The 18,555-nt window shown below is 50.9% G+C and overlaps 1 protein-coding gene across 2 annotated transcripts in view; it reads left to right on the top strand.

Annotated features, from left to right (window-relative positions):
- The window catches only part of LOC116951872 (metalloprotease TIKI1-like), a 96,209-nt gene extending 82,940 nt beyond the window's left edge, over positions 1-13,269 (top strand). For both annotated transcript variants that reach the window (XM_076073986.1, XM_076073987.1), the window contains exons 7-9: positions 6,452-6,542; positions 8,500-8,901; positions 9,348-13,269. In XM_076073986.1, coding sequence (XP_075930101.1) covers positions 6,452-6,542; positions 8,500-8,901; positions 9,348-9,633 — 779 coding nt within the window. In that variant the 3' untranslated portion in view covers positions 9,634-13,269. The remainder of the gene's footprint in view (positions 1-6,451; positions 6,543-8,499; positions 8,902-9,347) is intronic.
- Positions 13,270-18,555: the final 5,286 nt, after the last annotated feature.

The following is an 18,555-nucleotide window of genomic DNA, read 5'->3' on the forward strand; positions in this document are numbered from 1 at the left end:
GGTGTGGCTATGTGACTATCTATGTCAGAATGTTGGTGTGTCTATGTGACTATCTATGTCAGAATGTTGGTGTGTCTATGTGTCTATCTATGTCAGAATGTTGGTGTGTCTATATGTCTATCTATGTCAGAATGTTGGTGTGTCTATATGTCTATCTATGTCAGAATGTTGGTGTGTCTGTGACTATCTATGTCAGAACGTTGGTGTGTCTATGCGTCTATCTATGTCAGAACGTTGGTGTGTCTATGTGTCTATCTATGTCAGAACGTTGGTGTGTTTATGTGTCTATCTATGTCAGAACGTTGGTGTATCCATGTGACTATCTATGTCAGAACGTTGGTGTGTCTATGTGTCTATCATTGTCAGAACGTTGGTGTGTCTATGTGTCTATCATTGTCAGAACGTTGGTGTGTCTGTGTCTATCTTTGTCAGAACGGTGTGTCTGTGTCTATCTATGTCAGAACGTTGGTGTGTCTATGTGACTATCTATGTCAGAACGTTGGTGTGTCTATCAATGTCAGAATGTCGGTGTGTCTGTGTCTATCTATGTCAGAATGTCGGTGTGTCTGTGACTATCTATGTCAGAATGTTGGTGTGTCTATGTGACTATCTATGTCAGAACGTTGGTGTGTCTATGTGTCTATCTATGTCAGAATGTCGGTGTGTCTATGTGTCTATGTGTCTATCAATGTCAGAATGTCGGTGTGTCTGTGTCTATCATTGTCAGAACGTTGGTGTGTCTATGTGTCTATCTATGTCAGAACGTTGGTGTGGCTATGTGTCTATCTATGTCAGAACGTTGGTGTGTCTATGTGTCTATCTATGTCAGAACGTTGGTGTGTCTATGTGACTATCTATGTCAGAACGTTGGTGTGTCTATGTGACTATCTATGTCAGGACGTTGGTGTGTCTATATGTCCATCTATGTCAGAACGTTGGTGTGTTTATGTGTCTATGTCAGAACGTTGGTGTGTCTATGTGTCTATCTATGTCAGAACGTTGGTGTGTCTATGTGTCTATCTATGTCAGGACGTTGGTGTGTCTATATGTCCATCTATGTCAGCACGTTGGTGTGTCTATGTGTCTATCATTGTCAGAACGTTGGTGTGTCTATGTGTCTATCTATGTCAGAACGTTGGTGTGTCTATGTGTCTATCTATGTCAGAACGTTGGTGTGTCTGTGTCTATGTCAGAACGTCGGTGTGTCTACGTGTCTATGTCAGAACGTTGGTGTGTCTATGTGTCTATCTATGTCAGAATGTTGGTGTGTCTGTGTCTATCTATGTCAGAACGTTGGTGTGTCTATGTGTCTAACTGTGTCAGAACGTTGGTGTGTCTATGTGTCTATGTCAGAACGTTGGTGTGTATATGTGTCTATCTATGTCAGAACGTTGGTGTGTCTATGTGTCTATCTGTGTCAGAACGTTGGTGTGTCTATGTGTCTATCTGTGTCAGAAAGTTGGTGTGTCTATGTGTCTATCTATGTCAGAATGTCGGTATGTCTATGTGTCTATCTGTGTCAGAACGTTGGTATGTCTATGTGTCTATCTATGTCAGAATGTCTGTATGTCTATGTCAGAACGATGGTGTGTCTATGTGTCTATCTATGTCAGAACGTTGGTGTGTGTATGTGTCTATCTATGTCAGAACGTTGGTGTGTCTATGTGTCTATCTATGTCAGAATGTCGGTGTGTCTATGTGTCTATCATTGTCAGAACGTTGGTGTGTCTGTGTCCATCTATGTCAGAACGTTGGTGTGTCTATGTGACTATCTATGTCAGAACGTTGGTGTGTCTATGTGTCTATCTATGTCAGAACATTGGTGTGTCTATGTGTCTATCATTGTCAGGACGTTGGTGTGTCTATGTGTCTATCTATGTCAGAACGTTGGTGTGTCTATGTGTCTATCTATGTCAGGACGTTGGTGTGTCTATGTGTCTATCTATGTCAGGACGTTGGTGTGTCTATGTGTCTATCTATGTCAGAACGTTGGTGTGTCTATGTCAGAACGTTGGTGTGTCTATGTGTCTATCTATGTCAGAACGTTGGTGTGTCTATGTGACTATCTATGTCAGAACGTTGGTGTGTCTATGTGCCTATATTTGGATCTGTCTGTCGGTGTGTCTGTGTGTGTTTCACGTCAGTCTGTCTTGGTCTATGTATGCCGGTGTGCCTGTGTGTCTATCTATGTTTGTCTTTGCCTGTCGGTGTGTCTGTCTGTCTGTCTTCACCTGAGTCTGCCTGCCTTCCTGCCTGCGTGCCAGTCTCTGTTGTGGTCTTCCCTCCTGCCTCCCTCTCCATCACTGGCCCATGTTCCCTCTCTCTCTCTCTAAACTAAAACTAAACAAGTTATCTCCTTGGTTCTTTCGGTAAAGTCACGTAGAAGATAAATAATAAAATAATAAAATAAAACATAATAAAATAACATTCTCACGAAGTAAATGTGGAGGGGGGGAAAAACCGGAGGATCCGGAGAAAAATCCACGCGAGATCGAACCCACGACCTCCTGCATACCGGGCGAGGTGGCTAACATCTTGCCTCCGCGGCGTCAATAAAAAAGGCTGATTGACTGAACGAATTACGTTCAGCACGCCTCACTCTCCCTGCCTACGACGCTGATGGACTGAACAAGCACTACGTTTTCGTGGGCCTCCAAATATACAGCAGGCGGTCTGGGCCGGTATCGAAACCCACGACCTCCTGCATACCGGGCGAGGTGGTGAACATCTCATCACCATCAATGCCCTCTCTCTCTCTCTCCGTGTCGAGGTGCTGCGGCGAAACGCGGCACAAAGCCACCGCAAACGGGGAGGACGGGGAGAGGGGGGTGGAGTGGGCGGAGGAGAGGGAGGGGACGGAGGTTTTAAAACCCTGGAGACTAAAAGGGAGTAGTAGTCACGCCTTCGTTAACATGAATAGGAGGGGGGGGGGGGTCAGCGGGAACAGAGGAGGATACTGGAGGGGGGCTGAAGGGGGATGGGGGGGGGGCTTGTCTCGACTTCAAAACCACTCGGCCCACACCACCAAGACCCGTGGGAGCATCTGAGATGAGATGAGAGTGATGATGATGACGATGGTGACGAGAGATCTTGAATTGATGAGATTTTGCACTCACAGTAATTTACGGCGGTTGTTGGGACGTGTCATCGGGGGACGTCTACCCAGAGAGATGGAACGATGATATGAACGCGCGTGCAAGCGCTGCGTGGACTATTATCCTCGCAGGACCGTGGATTGATCGTGGCTGGCAATTATAAAAGTTACATCGTAAATGTCTACAGCCTCTGGCAATTATTTATTTTTTGATCGAGAGCCTTTTACGCAGGGCCATCTCAGAACACTTCACATGCAAGGAGCGTCTTACATATCTCCACATTTGTGAAGGGGGCACCCCCAGTGGCAGCTGTCCCTGTGTGACAGAGGGTGACTCAGCACGTGGTCTGCAAGCGGGCATCAGTCTGCCAGTCTGGGGGGGGGGGGGGGGGGCGATATAAGTGTTACTACGATGATGATCGTTGATGGGTGTTACTATGATGATTGTTGATGACTGTTGCGATGATGATGATGATTGTTGATGATTTTTGCTATGATGATGATTGTTGCTTTGGTGATTGTTGATGATTTGTGCTATGATGATGATCGATGATAATTGTTGCTATGATGATGATCGCTGATAATTGTTGCTATGATGATGCTCGTTGATGATTGTTGCTGCCACGATGATGATTATTGCTGTGTGCAATCCCAAGCTGACGACATGCAATGTGTGGTTGGTTCACCCGCAGTAATAACCAGGGCGGCCAGCTGGATTTGAACTACATTTAGAATTAACATGCGTTTAGATTATTCCGATTATTTTGCTACTATAACTGTCCACGTGATAAGCCACTTTGTTGAGCTGTCATTTACACGCTTTTATTTAACTCACTCTGTCTGTTGTTGTATCCCCAAATCTTGCAACTCAATTTTAACCCACTTACCCAATGTCGAATCGACTGCAAACTTGGTATACGTATGTCATACTGATGACAATACTTAATTCTATTATTAAATAAAAAAAAATGTAAGCAATCTTTTTTATATCTTATGTTTTGGCTTGGGTCTTATTGTCCACGGTTAACTGACGTTGGCTCTAAATCACCACGGTCCCCTTACGTTGTGGCCAAGCTTCGGGGCCACTTCCTGGAGTCGTGGAGTTCTGCCATTACGAGTACGGTACATTTCACTAAAGCGTGTTTTAAAAAAAAGTATTTTTAATTTGTGGCCAGGTCGCTTCGGAAAAAGAAGCTAAGAGCTCAGTGGGCCTCACCTGGCAAGATCTGATCTAACGCTCTGATCCCTTGGCCCCCCACCCACCTCCCCCCGAACTGGACATCTACGAAAAAGAGCTTCATAGCTCATCGGATTCCTCCTCCAGCCTAGATACAGATTCTGATTGTGAACCGCAAACATCTGCGACAAGCAGCTGGTTGACACCACCACCACCGCTGCCGCCAGCGGAAATGCGCCTGATCTCATCAGATCTCGAAAGCTAAGGAGGATTTTGAAGCCCGGTTTGCACTCGGGATGGGCGACCGCACGCGCTTAACCAGGTTAGCCTTGGGGCTTCCGGTGGGCTACGTGGCCAGGAAGCAGAGAGCAGTGGAGCAAGAGCCGCTGTCGTGCTCCCACGTGGTGTGTTATGCTCAAACTCACCCCTCCCGCCCCCCATGACGGACACAACATCGGGAGGGCCTTCATCTGGCAGTGGATTGAGAGGAATCCAAGTTCATCGTCATTTTAATAAGATTATGGTTACGATGAATACGACATATTTTCTAACCGTAATAAGACTATTGATGATAATGTTTATATCTATGATGAACTCCTTTCGCACAGTACGTAGCCAACCGTGCTGATTGGAGGTGCGGGGGAAGGACAACAAACTAACACACACGAAGCAGTTCTCAAGGAAGGAGTTTTCAACCTGGATGGTTTAAAAAGTGCATAGCTCCAGTGGCATTCTTAATCTTGGAAGGAAGAGCGTTCCAGACGGCCGTAGAAGTGCATCTGAACGCGCCCCGATGCGGTGACTGCCATTGTTCGATGGCCAGCCAAAAGCCGCCGCTGCCGCTGCTGCGAAGATGCCTGGAGTCTGCGCGATGATGGTTTATACTCCTCGGCGATGACGGAGTTCAAGCATCGCCCTCCCACCGGACGTTTAGAGTGCAGCTTGGTCACACTCAAAACAATTACAGAGGCAAAAACCTCTTGCGCAAAGACACCCGAGTATTGTTTTACGTGTTGTTGCAGAAAAAAAATACAAATAATAGACAATTTTGAGTTTGGCACGGCTGTCATTTACATCGAGCTGAATCACAGCGCATCCAGTACACTGGCTGAATGACATCCAGTACACTGGTTGAATGACATCCAGTACACTGGCTGAATGACATCCAGTACACTGGCTGAATGACATCCAGTACACTGGCTGAATGACATCCAGTACACTGGCTGAATGACATCTAGCACACTGGGTGAATGACATCCAGTACACTGGCTGAATGAGAGCGCATCCAGTACACTGGCTGAATGACGGCCCATCCAGTACACTGGCTGAATGACATCCAGTACACTGGCTGAATGACATCCAGTACACTGGCTGAATGACATCCAGCACACTGGGTGAATGACATCCAGTACACTGGCTGAATGACATCCAGTACACTGGCTGAATGACATCCAGCACACTGGCTGAATGACATCCAGCACACTGGGTGAATGACATCCAGTACACTGGCTGAATGACATCCAGTACACTGGCTGAATGACATCCAGTACACTGGCTGAATGACATCCAGCACACTGGCTGAATGACATCCAGTACACTGGCTGAATGACATCCAGTACACTGTCGGAATGACATCCAGTACACTGGCTGAATGACATCCAGTACACTGGCTGAATGACATCCAGCACACTGGGTGAATGACATCCAGCACACTGGCTGAATGACATCCAGTACACTGGCTGAATGACATCCAGTACACTGGCTGAATGACATCCAGTACACTGGCTGAATGACATCCAGTACACTGGCTGAATGACATCCAGTACACTGGCTGAATGACATCCAGCACACTGGGTGAATGACATCCAGTACACTGGCTGAATGACATCCAGCACACTGGGATTTTAAAGGGCGCCACGGTGGTAAGATGTTAACTACTTCGCCTGGTATACAGGAGGTCGTGGGTTCGATCCTGACCCTGACGCCTGCTGCTGTATATTTGGAGTTTGCATGGCCACGTGGATTTTTCTCCGGGTCCTCTGGTTTTCCCCTCCACATTTGTGCTGTTCACAGTATTTGGCTGCTGCAAGGATGACCGGAGTTTGCGTGACGGTGTATGATCCTTGATGATGATGATGGTGTCTACGCTAAATGATCTCTTTCCATTTCTTCCTCTGAAGGACATTTTTTGGGGAAGAATTCCATTATCGATGTTTTGCGGAGAGAAGGTTTCCACGTAACACACACCCCTGCCAGCCAGCCCGTCGGAAGGTAAACTCCGCGTCTGCCAATCGTTTTACATTTCAGGGCTGCAACTGCTCGCTCACGCCACTGCTGGCAGAAGGGTCTCCACTCCAGCGAGCTCTGGAGAGTGTCTCTAGACGATATTTGGTTTAATATTCCACGTTGGGCAGGGGTCTTGGAAGTGGTCACAATACCCACTCTTCACGCCAAAACGTTCATGACCTGCAAACATGGCATACCGTGGCGTACCCGTGTGTACAGCCGGGTGGACAGAGGCGGGCAGGGTGATTTAGGATACTTGCACCGTTGTTCCAATTGCCTCGTCTAAGAGATACAATTCAATGGCGTGACCTCTGCATTTGACGTCTTTGGAAAACAGCCTGACAGCTCATCGGATTCCTCCAGGATAAATAAGGACCCTGATTCTGGATCGCGAGTTCAGTGTGGGGCATCCCCCTGCAAGTGCATCGAGCGTAGGCGCCCGAGAATCACGCCCCGATTGAGGCCTCAGGTCGATCTGTGGTTCTATGGGTCTCCGTGAGTCTACGACAGGGGTGGCTCCACCTTTAGCAGACCAAGAGCCAAGGCGAGGGTGACCTGGGGCCGTTACTCTTGCCAGAGAGGGCACAGCGGTTGCTGGCACGTTTAGATTGATGTCCTTCTCCAACACCTCCGCTCAACGCGGTTGGCGTCGCACGATGCGACAGAAGTTCAACATCTGTCGCACGCGAAAATAAAGTACCCCTGAGTTCTGCAAAGAGCCAAGTGTGTATATATATCTACAGTAGAACCCCTCTTAACGACGTCAATTGGTTCCACGAAACCAGTCGCTAAGTGATTTGGTCGTTAAGCGAGTACAGGAGATAAAGGCTTAATTCGTTTCCGATAGCATCGAAAGTTACCCTTTTTCACCCAAAAACGTACTTCATGATATTTTAACAATGGATATTAATGCATAAAGATACTAATAACACAATGAGCACGTAATATTACAAGACACATTGTCAATAAATGCATTAATACTTACTGTACCAACAACAGCCCGTCGTTAACTGGGGAATGGTCGGTAAGCGAACATATTGGAGGCACTACACCACTATACACTACACTATACACTACTATACACTACACTATACACTACACTATACAACTATATACTACACTATACACTACACTACTATACACTACACTATACACTACACTACTATACACTACACTATACACTACACTACTATATACTACACTACTATAGACTACACTATACACTACACTATACACTACACTACTATACACTACTATACACTACACTATACACTACTATACACTACAAATTGGGCTCTATGGAGGCCTGTCATTAAGCGATTCGTCGTGAACAGGGGTGGTGGCTCAGAAGGGTTCTCCCGTATTAACACTTTTTGGCACAGCGCGGGAGACATTCATAATTCTTCGCTACTGCGAGAGTACGTTCTACGTTATGCCCCTTCGATAGAGCCGCGTGTGGTGGATTTAAGGGCCGTATGGGGCCCGGGAGAGACGCCAGTTGGCCACCGCTGTCCTACGAGTCTCAGTGTGAGTCTGTGGGACTCCGTGAGCCTAGAGGTCTCTACGTGAGTCTGTGGGTCTTTGTAAGCGTCTAAGACTAGATTCGTTAGAGACTGTCAGGGAAGATCTACTGTGTAGCAACAGCAGCCGCCGCCGCACAATCTTGCGCAGGGTAGCCAGCGTTGGTGGCGATGACGTCTCGGTCTGCATGCACCTGTTGTCTAATCATCGTCATCATCATCACGATCCATTGGCAGATGGCCCGTAGGTGTACATTGCGCATTTCTTCTGTCACCCCAGACCCTCCCTCCTTTTCATCCAGGCTTGGGACTGGTCTCAGACATCCACTGGATTCTGGATTGTGGATCCACCCCCCCCCCCCACCGATGCGGAGTTACCTCATTTCTTTTCAACCCCCCCCCCCCAAAAAAAAACTCCGCAGCAACGAAGACCTGGATCCCGACTTTTTCCGCGGCATTCCCAAGTCGAGCTCCGAGTGGAACGGGCAGGAGCATTCACCGGCGATCCGGGACCCCTTCCTGCTGAGCTGGGCTCCGCCGGGACCTCCTCCCGCCCCCCTCGGCCCGTCCTTTCAACCGTCCCGTGCGCCGGGGGGCGGCAAAATATCCAGCGGCGCCGGCGGCCACCGACAGGAGACGGCCTCGTGGAGACCCCAGCGACAGCGCCACCAGCACCGCCACCATCGTCAGCAGCATCACCAACGGCGGCAGCAGCAGCAGCAGCATCGTCGGGAGAAGAAACGGCGGAGGCAGCAGCAGCAGCAGCTGCTGCGAAAGAAGCAGCAGAGGAAATTCAACGACCTGTGGGTGCGGTTGTACGACAGGTGAGCAGTCCCGTTCAGGACGTTGGTTAGGGACGCGTGACGGGTGGTGTAGAGGCTGGAGACGGTGGGATAAAGACCGACATCGATAAGACCTGTATCCCACCGCGAAGATCCTGGGTAACAATCCAGGCTTGGTCCACCTGTGATTAGACCGGGTTCTCAGGTGCATCGAGGTGATGGTCTCAGCCCTGCCACTAGATATATTTTTTTCCCAATTCCATTCCAATGAAGCACATGTACACACACGTATGTTTCCGATGACGTACACGCACATAAGTGTACGTCATCGGAACATTAAACAACGTGTATGTACGTCACGCAATGGTAAAGTGTCAATTGTCTCTACCCACCCCCCCCGCCCCGCCGCCGCCCCTCCTCTTCCCTCCATCCCTCACTCGGCAACCGCACCACCTCTCGTTTGTCCTCTCTGTCTCGCTCTCTCCCAGCACCGCCAGTGCCACCCCGGGGATGCTCGTCGCACTCCCAAGCGACGAGCCGCCGCCGCCGCCGCCGCCGCCGGTGTCGCCGGTGTCGCCGCCGGTGTCGCCGCTCTCCCCGCGGGGTCGTTGCACCGTCCGGCACCGAGGAGGAGCGCTTGGAGCAGCGCCGCCGCCCACGGCCGCCACCGTCGTCGTCGCGGCGTCCCGGTCGCTGCCCGACCAGCCAGTCCGCACCCTCGGCCTGCTCGCCTCGACGAGCCTGCCCCTCGCCTGGACACTGCTGCTGTATTAATAGTAATGATAGGCGTAGTTGGTGGCAGTAGTAGTAGTAGTAGTTGACAAAGCCGCGCTTCCCAGCAAGCTTTCAGGTTTTTACAAATTAGTTATGGAGACGCTAAAGGCGCAGCCACTGCAATTGCTCACTCACGTCACTGCTGGCGGGTGGGGGTTTGGGGGGGGGGTCTCCACTTGAGGGAGCGCACGAGAGACTGGGACCTCAACCACCACACGAACTGTGGTGGTCATCCTCGCAGCAGCGGCGGCGGCGGTGGCTTTCGGCTGGCCATCGAACAAAGACGGTCACCGCATCGCGCGCTTTCAGATGCGCTTCTTGCGGCCGTCTGGAACGCTCTTCCTTCCGATATTAGGAAGCTTACTGGAGCTATGCAACTTTGAAATCATCATCCAGATTGAAAACTAAATTCTTAAAAACTGCTTTTTGTGCCTAGTTTGTTGTCCTTCCCCCGCACCTCAGATGAGTACGGTTGTTCTACGTAAGGTGCGAAAGAAGTTCAACAAACACACGGAGTTCAACAGCATGCATACTCTAGCGGGATTTTGGTCTACACTTCTATGTTGGCCAGACGTGTTGGAAGATGTGGGCGAACCAAAACACTATCTCACCACCACTGGCGACCTGCATGGCTGGCTGCGTACGGTGCAAATGAAGTTCAGCATACGGTACATACTACACGGGCTCGTTTTGATAGGGGTTGTCACATTTGAAGGTACAACAACAACAGCAACAAACGTGGGCCACATCACGGCAAGACGAAAAATAGCGGAAGACGGAGCACTGTCTGCATTGTCTTGGGAGGTGCATTGTCTTGAGTGGTGCATTGTTTTGAGAGGTGCATTGTCTTGAGTGGTGCATTGTCTTGAGAGGTGCATTGTCTTGAGTGGTGCATTGTCTTGAGTGGTGCATTGTCTTGAGTCGTGCATTGTCTTGAGAGGTGCATTGTCTTGAGTGGTGAATTGTCTTGAGTGGTGCATTGTCTTGAGAGGTGCATTATCTTGAGTGGTGCATTGTCTTGAGTGGTGCATTGTTTTGAGAGGTGCATTGTCTTGAGTGGTGCATTGTCTTGAGAGGTGCATTGTCTTGAGTGGTGCATTGTCTTGAGTGGTGCATTGTCTTGAGAGGTACATTGTCTTGAGTGGTGAATTGTCTTGAGTGGTGCATTGTCTTGAGTGGTGCAATGTCTTGAGTGGTGCATTGTCTTGAGTGGTGAATTGTCTTGAGTGGTGTATTGTCTTGAGTGGTGCATTGTCTTGAGTGGTGCATTGTCTTGAGTGGTGAATTGTCTTGAGTGGTGTATTGTCTTGAGTGGTGCATTGTCTTGAGTGGTGCATTGTCTTGAGTGGTGCATTGTCTTGAGTGGTGTATTGCTGCTGTTGTTCTTATTTTTATTATTATCGCGCCACTTTCAAAACCGGGAATCGTTTTGTGCTGGGAAGACTGACGGATCTTCGAGGACAGCTGCTAACCTCATCGACAAGAGGACGATCACTGGGACTAAAACCAGGAGTGGGTGGGCGACCTCTGCTCGCCACATGGCTCGCGCCGTCTTGGACTCCGTCGTTTTTCCCGAGACGCGTTTTTTTACTTTTTGAAGGGCAGCGGCGATGGCGCTCCAAAGGCGCGTAGCTCGGCGCGGTTTGTTGTTGCTGTTCCGTCGAATTCAGCGGCGGGCTTTAGAGACACGGCGACCGTGGCATCCCGAAAAAAACAGGAACAACGCTTCTCAGGCGATGGTCGAGAGGAGCCGTCCCCGCGAATGTAAATACGACGGCCCGCACGTTGCGTTCCCTGAGAACAACGCGTGGTGGACAAAACGATGGCGTTATAATTGAGTAATATATAATGTGTGGTGGGGGGAGTGGGGGGGGTGTGGGGTGAAGCGCGGCGCGCGATGACACGTTAGATGCGTACGCAGGCCCGAACAGAGACTGGGCAGCTTCTAGAAGCATCCAGCGGCATCCCGCCTCCCGCGCGCGGCGACGTAGCTCCGTTTGCTCGATCGCTTTGCATCCGATTGGCGTCCGCGTCACGACAAAAAGACAAGAATGTGTTCCCTATGAGATACATTCATCACGCCGTAGCCAATTGGCGTCGTGAAAAGCACGACGCGCGTTTTCGGAGAGCGGTCTCTACCGTGCCGTGCACTGATGAACGGACGAAGGCGCAGCCCTGCAAGTGCTTTGCTCGCTTCGCTGCTGGCGGAGGGGGCCTCCACTATGAGGCAGCTCTCGAGAGCCACTATTGTCGAGGCCGTTTTTGGCCTACTCTTCCGTGCCGGCCGGACGTCCCGGAAGACGCCGGAGTCGCCCACACTTTACCCCGACCGACCGAACGATTAGGAGGCCGAGCACCCAGTCCACCGGACGCTGGCCGGATCGGGGGATTTTGAGAAAACGTTCAGCCACTGCTTCAACTGCCCGTGCGGGAACGACAGTGGCCTTTTAAACACAACTGGAATCGAAGTGCAGTGCTGCTCGCTGATGTGACTTTGTAAGAGACCGAGAACGACCCATATGCCCGCCACACCCTTGATGACACGCTTGTCAATATGCAAACAATAAAATACAGCCCCCTTATTAATCTACTGCTGGATGGCGGCCTGCCTGCCCTGTGCAACGTCCGTTAGTTGGGGGGTTCTTTGACAGGACATCGCCAGTGCGGGACAATTTCAGATGTCGCTCGCCACGGGCGTCGGCTGTGGCTTCGATAACCGCTTCGCCATCGCACCGCCCTTTGTTAGGATGCGTATCATCTGAAATCCCCGTGTAAGACAGTCATCAATCGTGGCCATTCCCTAGACAGTTTTGTTTTTGTAACGCTGTGCAAAGGTGCGTGGGCAAAGGGGGGGGGGAGGGGAGGATTTAAAGATCCTTGACCATTTAACGGCCGAGAAATGTGATAGAACATGCAACCTCTGCATCGCGAGTCCGGTATGCGCGAAGACTCATACGCAGCGGTTATTGTTGTTGTTGGTGTTCGTTTTTGTCACCGCTGGAGAAAAATCCCCCCCCCCCCCCCACAATTCTCTCCCAACCTCTGCGTCTCCACCCCCCCCCCTCCTCCCTTCAGCCGCTTCCGTTCACTCGTGATCTCCGAACTATGTGATGTATTTTTGTTACAAAGTTTAACCAGGTAAGGCCCCCCCCCCCCCCACACTGAGCTACGTTCGAGCTTCGTTGTCACGAAGCGACCCTGGCCGTCACAAACGAGAGCTCGGCCGAGTGGCCGTTCGTCGCGTGTGCTGGAAATGTACAGCAGCCGCAAAAAAAAAACCCACCCTGAATAGCAGCCAAATGTCTCCCGCTGTCTTCCTTCCTCTCAACCTCGGCTTCTCTCGGTTTCCACTCGCCAGTTAATTTATTGTCTCTCGTCAGCTGCTCCCGTGACGCGTTCCGCCCCATTACCGCCCGATTTCCTTTGCCGCAACTGCAGCGGCATCACCGTTGACCTCCTGCTCTTTCCATTCGTTTTTTTTTCTCATTTCTTAAACCCATCTCTGCGATGCATTCCCAACACACCCGATGAAAGTCAAAGTGATGCCCCGCTCAAATAGACAAGCAGGCAAACAACATCAACTTACACGTATTTTGTCTCTCCGCGTGAGAAGTAAAGCGTGTATTTTGAATGTAACCCATCGGCCTCACGGCTGCCCCGTGGGAGTGCGTCATTTCAACGGCACCTACTCAGTCATGAGCAACGAAGAAACGTTCACAAGCCCGAGGTAGTGGTGGACATTCCACATTCCTATGGCGGGGGGCGGGCACGAGGAGGTGTGGGCGAGTCTCGCCGTAGGACAACCACTGCTCACTTCTCCACAAATTAGGCACTCATTTGATCAACCCTGGACGGATGTTGGGCTGAGTCAGCTCCCTGCCAGGATTTGAACTCGCAACCTTCTGACGGAGAGCCGCAGATAAATAGGGGGCGCCACGGTGTCTAGATGTTAGCTACCTCGCCTGGTACACAGGAGGTCGTGGGTTCGATCCCAATCCTGACTCCTGCTGTATATTTGGAGTTTGCGTCTCTCTCATCATCATGACGGTGTCTAGATGTTAACTACCTCGCCTGGTACACAGGAGGTCGTGGGTTCGAACCCAATCCTGACGCCTGCTGCTGTATATTTGGAGTTTGCATCTCTCATCAACATGACGGTGTCTAGATGTTAACTACCACGCCTGGTACACAGGAGGTCGTGGGTTCGAACCCAATCCTGACGCCTGCTGCTGCTGCATATTTGGAGTTTGCGTCTCTCTCATCATCATGACGGTGTCTAGATGTTAACTACCACGCCTGGTACACAGGAGGTCGTGGGTTCGAACCCAATCCTGACGCCTGCTGCTGCATATTTGGAGTTTGCATCTCTCATCAACATGACGGTGTCTAGATGTTAACTACCTCGCCTGGTACACAGGAGGTCGTCGGTTCGAACCCAATCCTGACGCCTGCTGCTGTATATTTGGAGTTTGCGTCTCTCTCATCATCATGACGGTGTCTAGATGTTAACTACCTCGCCTGGTACACAGGAGGTCGTGGGTTCGAACCCAATCCTGACGCCTGCTGCTGTATATTTGGAGTTTGCGTCTCTCTCATCATCATGACGGTGTCTAGATGTTAACTACCTCGCCTGGTACACAGGAGGTCGTGGGTTCGAACCCAATCCTGACGCCTGCTGCTGCTGTATATTTGGAGTTTGCGTCTCTCTCATCATCATGACGGTGTCTAGATGTTAACTACCACGCCTGGTACACAGGAGGTCGTGGGTTCGAACCCAATCCTGACGCCTGCTGCTGCTGTATATTTGGAGTTTGCGTCTCTTTTTCTCCCCGTGGTGGTCGCGTGGATTTTTTTTTCTCCGGGCTCCTCCGGGTTTCCCCCCCCCTCCCACATTTGAAATCGACAGCGCGCATTGTAAGAGCAATTTGGCTGCCGCGAGTGTCCACGTGCCGATGCTGTCATTTCTGATAAGTCGCTTCTGACAAAAGAGGCTATGGGGCTCAGTGGGGGCCTTACTTGGTAAAAAAAATATAACTTGGCAAGACAACTGTGAAGTGTCGGGACGAACCAACCGGCGCATTTTTTTTTTGGCTGAGCGCTGGCTGCCTTGTCAAGCGAGCCCGAGCTGCGAGCTGCGAGGGTGCGTGCCAGCCCGACGTTCTGCGAACGAGCCGGGGTCACGAGGGCTCGCGGTCTTTTGTTCGTGCGGGTTTCAACGCTTTGTTGCAGAGAGAGAGAGGGGGAACGGCTGACCTTACTTCACAACCCCCCCCCCCCCCAGTCTCCTCCCCCATCCCCCATCATGTCTCCCTCCCCCCCACGTCTCCCCCCCCAATGTCTCTTCCCACCCATGTACCCCCCCCCATCATGTCCCCCCCCCACAACGTCACCTTCCCCCATGTCCCCCCCCCCACGTCTCGTTCCCCCCCACGTCTCTCCCCCCCCAACGTCTCCCCCCCCCCGCCACGTCTCCTTCCTTCCCCACCCACGTCTCCTCTCCCCCCCCCCCCGCAGCTCCCCTCCCGACCACGTCTCCCCCCCCCCCACGCCTCCTCCCCCCCCACAACGTCTCCCCCCCACAACGTCTCCCCCCCCCCCATGTCTCCCACCCCCACCCCTCCACAACATCTCCCCACATCTCCTCCCCCTCCGTTACGTCTCCTCCCCCGGCTCTCACAGGGAGGGAGACGCGGAGCGGTCACAGAGTGGGGCCTTTTCATTCGAGATGAGAGAGAACGACGCATTGTTGTGAATTCTATCGGGAGCCGGCGGTGGCCCACGCTGAAGGCGTGAGCGGGAAAAAAAAAAAACACCACAAGCCGAAGACTCAAGGGCCCCCAAGAAGGCCGAAGGGGATGCTGGGATTCATGGACAACAGCAACAACAACAACAACAAAACTGAATGAAAAAAAAAAGCTCAGGTCACTCTTGCTCATGAGACTCGCATCCTGTCTCCCTTGAGTTCTCACCTGGTTCAATGACATTAAAGAAGATGGGTTACAGAACCGAATAAATGTCACGGGTTGATTGACATGGGGAGACAATTGATATATCTCGTCCCGATCTTGTCTTGCGCCTGTTCTTTCGTCTCACTCCGTCTCAACGCTTCTCTACGATTCTCTTGTCTCCCTACATCTCTGTATCTTGTCCATGTCTCTTTTCCCGTCACCAGCCTATCGTGAATTCAAAGTTGAAAGACCGCGTTTTGATATAAGTAGGATAAATTACTACACTTATATAAATACATAAAATATGTCTGTTCATTGACTGTGTCCTAAATACGTATATTGATTAAAAGGGTGGGGATGTGTAAATATTTGTGCTGGTCTTAAGTTGGATATATATTTTAAAGTAAATATATGTGTTTAGCCATTAAACCACATTTTCGGTTGTCTTTTTTTTCTTGTAATAAGAGGACTTGTTTGAGCGAAAACAGCACGTTAAAATGTCCATGGCTCACAGGTAAGCCAGTCTAAAGAGACCAGCCTGTGCGTCTATGGTCTAGAGGCCCTATGAGAGACCAGTCTGTCCGTCTATGGTCTAGAGGCCCCATCAAAGACCAGTCTGTCCGTCTATGGTCTAGAAGCCCCATCAGAGACCACTCTGTCCGTCTGTGGTCTAGAGGCCCCATCAAAGACCAGTCTGTCCGTCTATGGTCTAGAGGCCCCATCAGAGACCAGTCTGTCCATCTATAGCCTAGAAGCCCCATCAGAGACCAGTCTGTCCGTCTATGGTCTAGAGGCGCCATCAGAGACCAGTCTGTTCGCCTATGGTCTAGAGGCCCCATCAGAGACCAGTCTGTCCGTTTATGGTCTAGAGGCCCCATCAGAGACCAGTCTGTCCGTCTATGGACTAGAGGCCCCATCAGAGACCAGTCTGTCCGTCTGTGGTCTAGAGGCCCCATCAGAGACCACTCTGTCCGTCTATGGTCTAGAGGCCCCATCAGAGACCAGTCTGTCCGTCTATGGTCTAAAGGCCCCATCAGAGACCAGTCTGTCCGTCTATGGTCTAGAGGCCCCATCAGCGACCAGTCTGTCCGTCTATGGTCTAGAGGCCCCATCAGAGACCAGTCTGTCCGTCATGGTCTAGAGGCCCCATCAGAGACCAGCCTGTCCGTCTATGGCCTAGAGGCCCCATCAGAGACCAGTCTGTCCGTCTATGGTCTAAAGGCCCCATCAGAGACCAGTCTGTCCGCCTATGGTCTAGAAGCCCCATCAGAGACCAGTCTGTCCATCTATGGTCTAGAAGCCTCATCAGAGACCAGTCTGTCCGCCTATGGTCTAGAGGCCCCATCAGAGACTGGTATGTCGGCTTAAGGTTTAGAGGCCCCATCAGAGACCAGTCTGTCAGTGTTGTATAAACGCTCCAGCAGGTTCACCGCTTGCAGCAGATTAAATTGGTCCACAGCAGGGTGAGTGCACTTCAAGGCTGTCGCGCTGCTGGATGCTTCTGCTGCCACGCTGACAAAGAGTGACGGTATCGCAGTGAGAGGGCCCTCTAACCCACTCTCACGGTTGCCCGCGTGCGTGGGTGCGTGTGTGGGTGGGTGGCTTCACGCGGTCCCTACCATCATCATCATCATCCTAGCACGGACATTCATTTGCATTCATAAACATTTTTTTCTTCCCTCCTGCTCTGCTTCTGTCTCATTTTTGTCTTGAAGCCACGGCGGCTCAACCGTTCTGCGAATGTTTACAACTCTCTCGGAAGCATTTATTGGCATACGCGCTCCGTAAAGCAAATAAACATAATGCGTTTACGATGAGAGAGAAAAAAGAAAGAGCTTAAAACAGACACACTGGTGCACTTGTGCATTTTAAGCTCTTAAAAAGTAGATTTTTTTTTTACATATCACAGTTGCTGAACGCATCCCCTTCTACCCCCATCCCCTCCAAAATACCTAAAACGCCGAAGGGCCAGCAACAAGGAGCACCATTAAAGTTGAAATAGACAGAGTTCGTTGGTGTTTTGTATTGAGTAGGCTTCTACGTATTTGGAACAGAGACGGATTGATGGTGATGGGAGGAGAGAATTCCAAGGTGGCGCAGTACGAGGGCAGAAGCAGACAGAGAAGTTAGGTGAGCTACATTGTGGGTGGTGGCTCGGTGAGTAGTTAACTGGGTGAGTGAGTGCGTCGGTGAGTGGATGGGTGGGTGAGTGCATCGTTGTGGGGAGCGGTGGCGCAGTTGTTAGCGCCCTGCGCCACGAACCCGGCGACCCGGGTTTAATTTATGGCCACGGTCAACACCAATGACGATAATCTCAACCGGTCCTGGGACTCCCCTGGGTCAACTCAGCATAAAATAAGTACCTGCTGCGCTGTATGAACATCACCACTAGGGAGACAAGGGCGGTGAGGCGTGGTGCTGGCCACCCACCCTCTTGTGAACCATGCCGGCCTTCATTACGTGTTACTTGCTAATAGCACTTGTCACAACATTCTGTTGAGACTATACGGGGGATCTTTGTGTATCGTTGTGGCGTACAGTGTTGTTGTTGTTGGTGGTGGTGCTGGTTGAACAGAACGTGGACTAGACAAAGCATTCAGTGTCTGGTAGATTGAATCCTCAACATGAGTGGAGGAATCGACGAGTGAAATGCACGGGAAGAGTAACCACGGTCGCAGCGACAGAGGAGCGACAAGGAGACGAGTGAATGTCCTGCAAAAGCAAAGGTGGGCAGATGATGCAGCATTCAAAAAACAAATCAGTTAAGATAATTAGGTGGGGTCGCGGCGGCTTGGAACGTCGCGAGGAAGACCCCAGTGGCGTAGTGGCTACATTCTCAGCTCAGCAATCGGTCAGGTGGGGCCCCCAAGCTGCGATTTGTCTCGCGCGGCCGCGCGCTAAGTCTTGTTACAAATCGCGGCTCCTCTCGCCCTCATCACATCTTCGTCGTTGCGCTCACGGTCTCGAACATTTA

The sequence above is a fragment of the Petromyzon marinus genome, chromosome 44 (genome assembly GCF_048934315.1).
Source record: "Petromyzon marinus isolate PM22_M1 ecotype Great Lakes invasive population chromosome 44, UKy_Petmar_22M1.pri1.0, whole genome shotgun sequence".
In the NCBI taxonomy this organism is placed as follows: domain Eukaryota; kingdom Metazoa; phylum Chordata; class Hyperoartia; order Petromyzontiformes; family Petromyzontidae; genus Petromyzon; species Petromyzon marinus.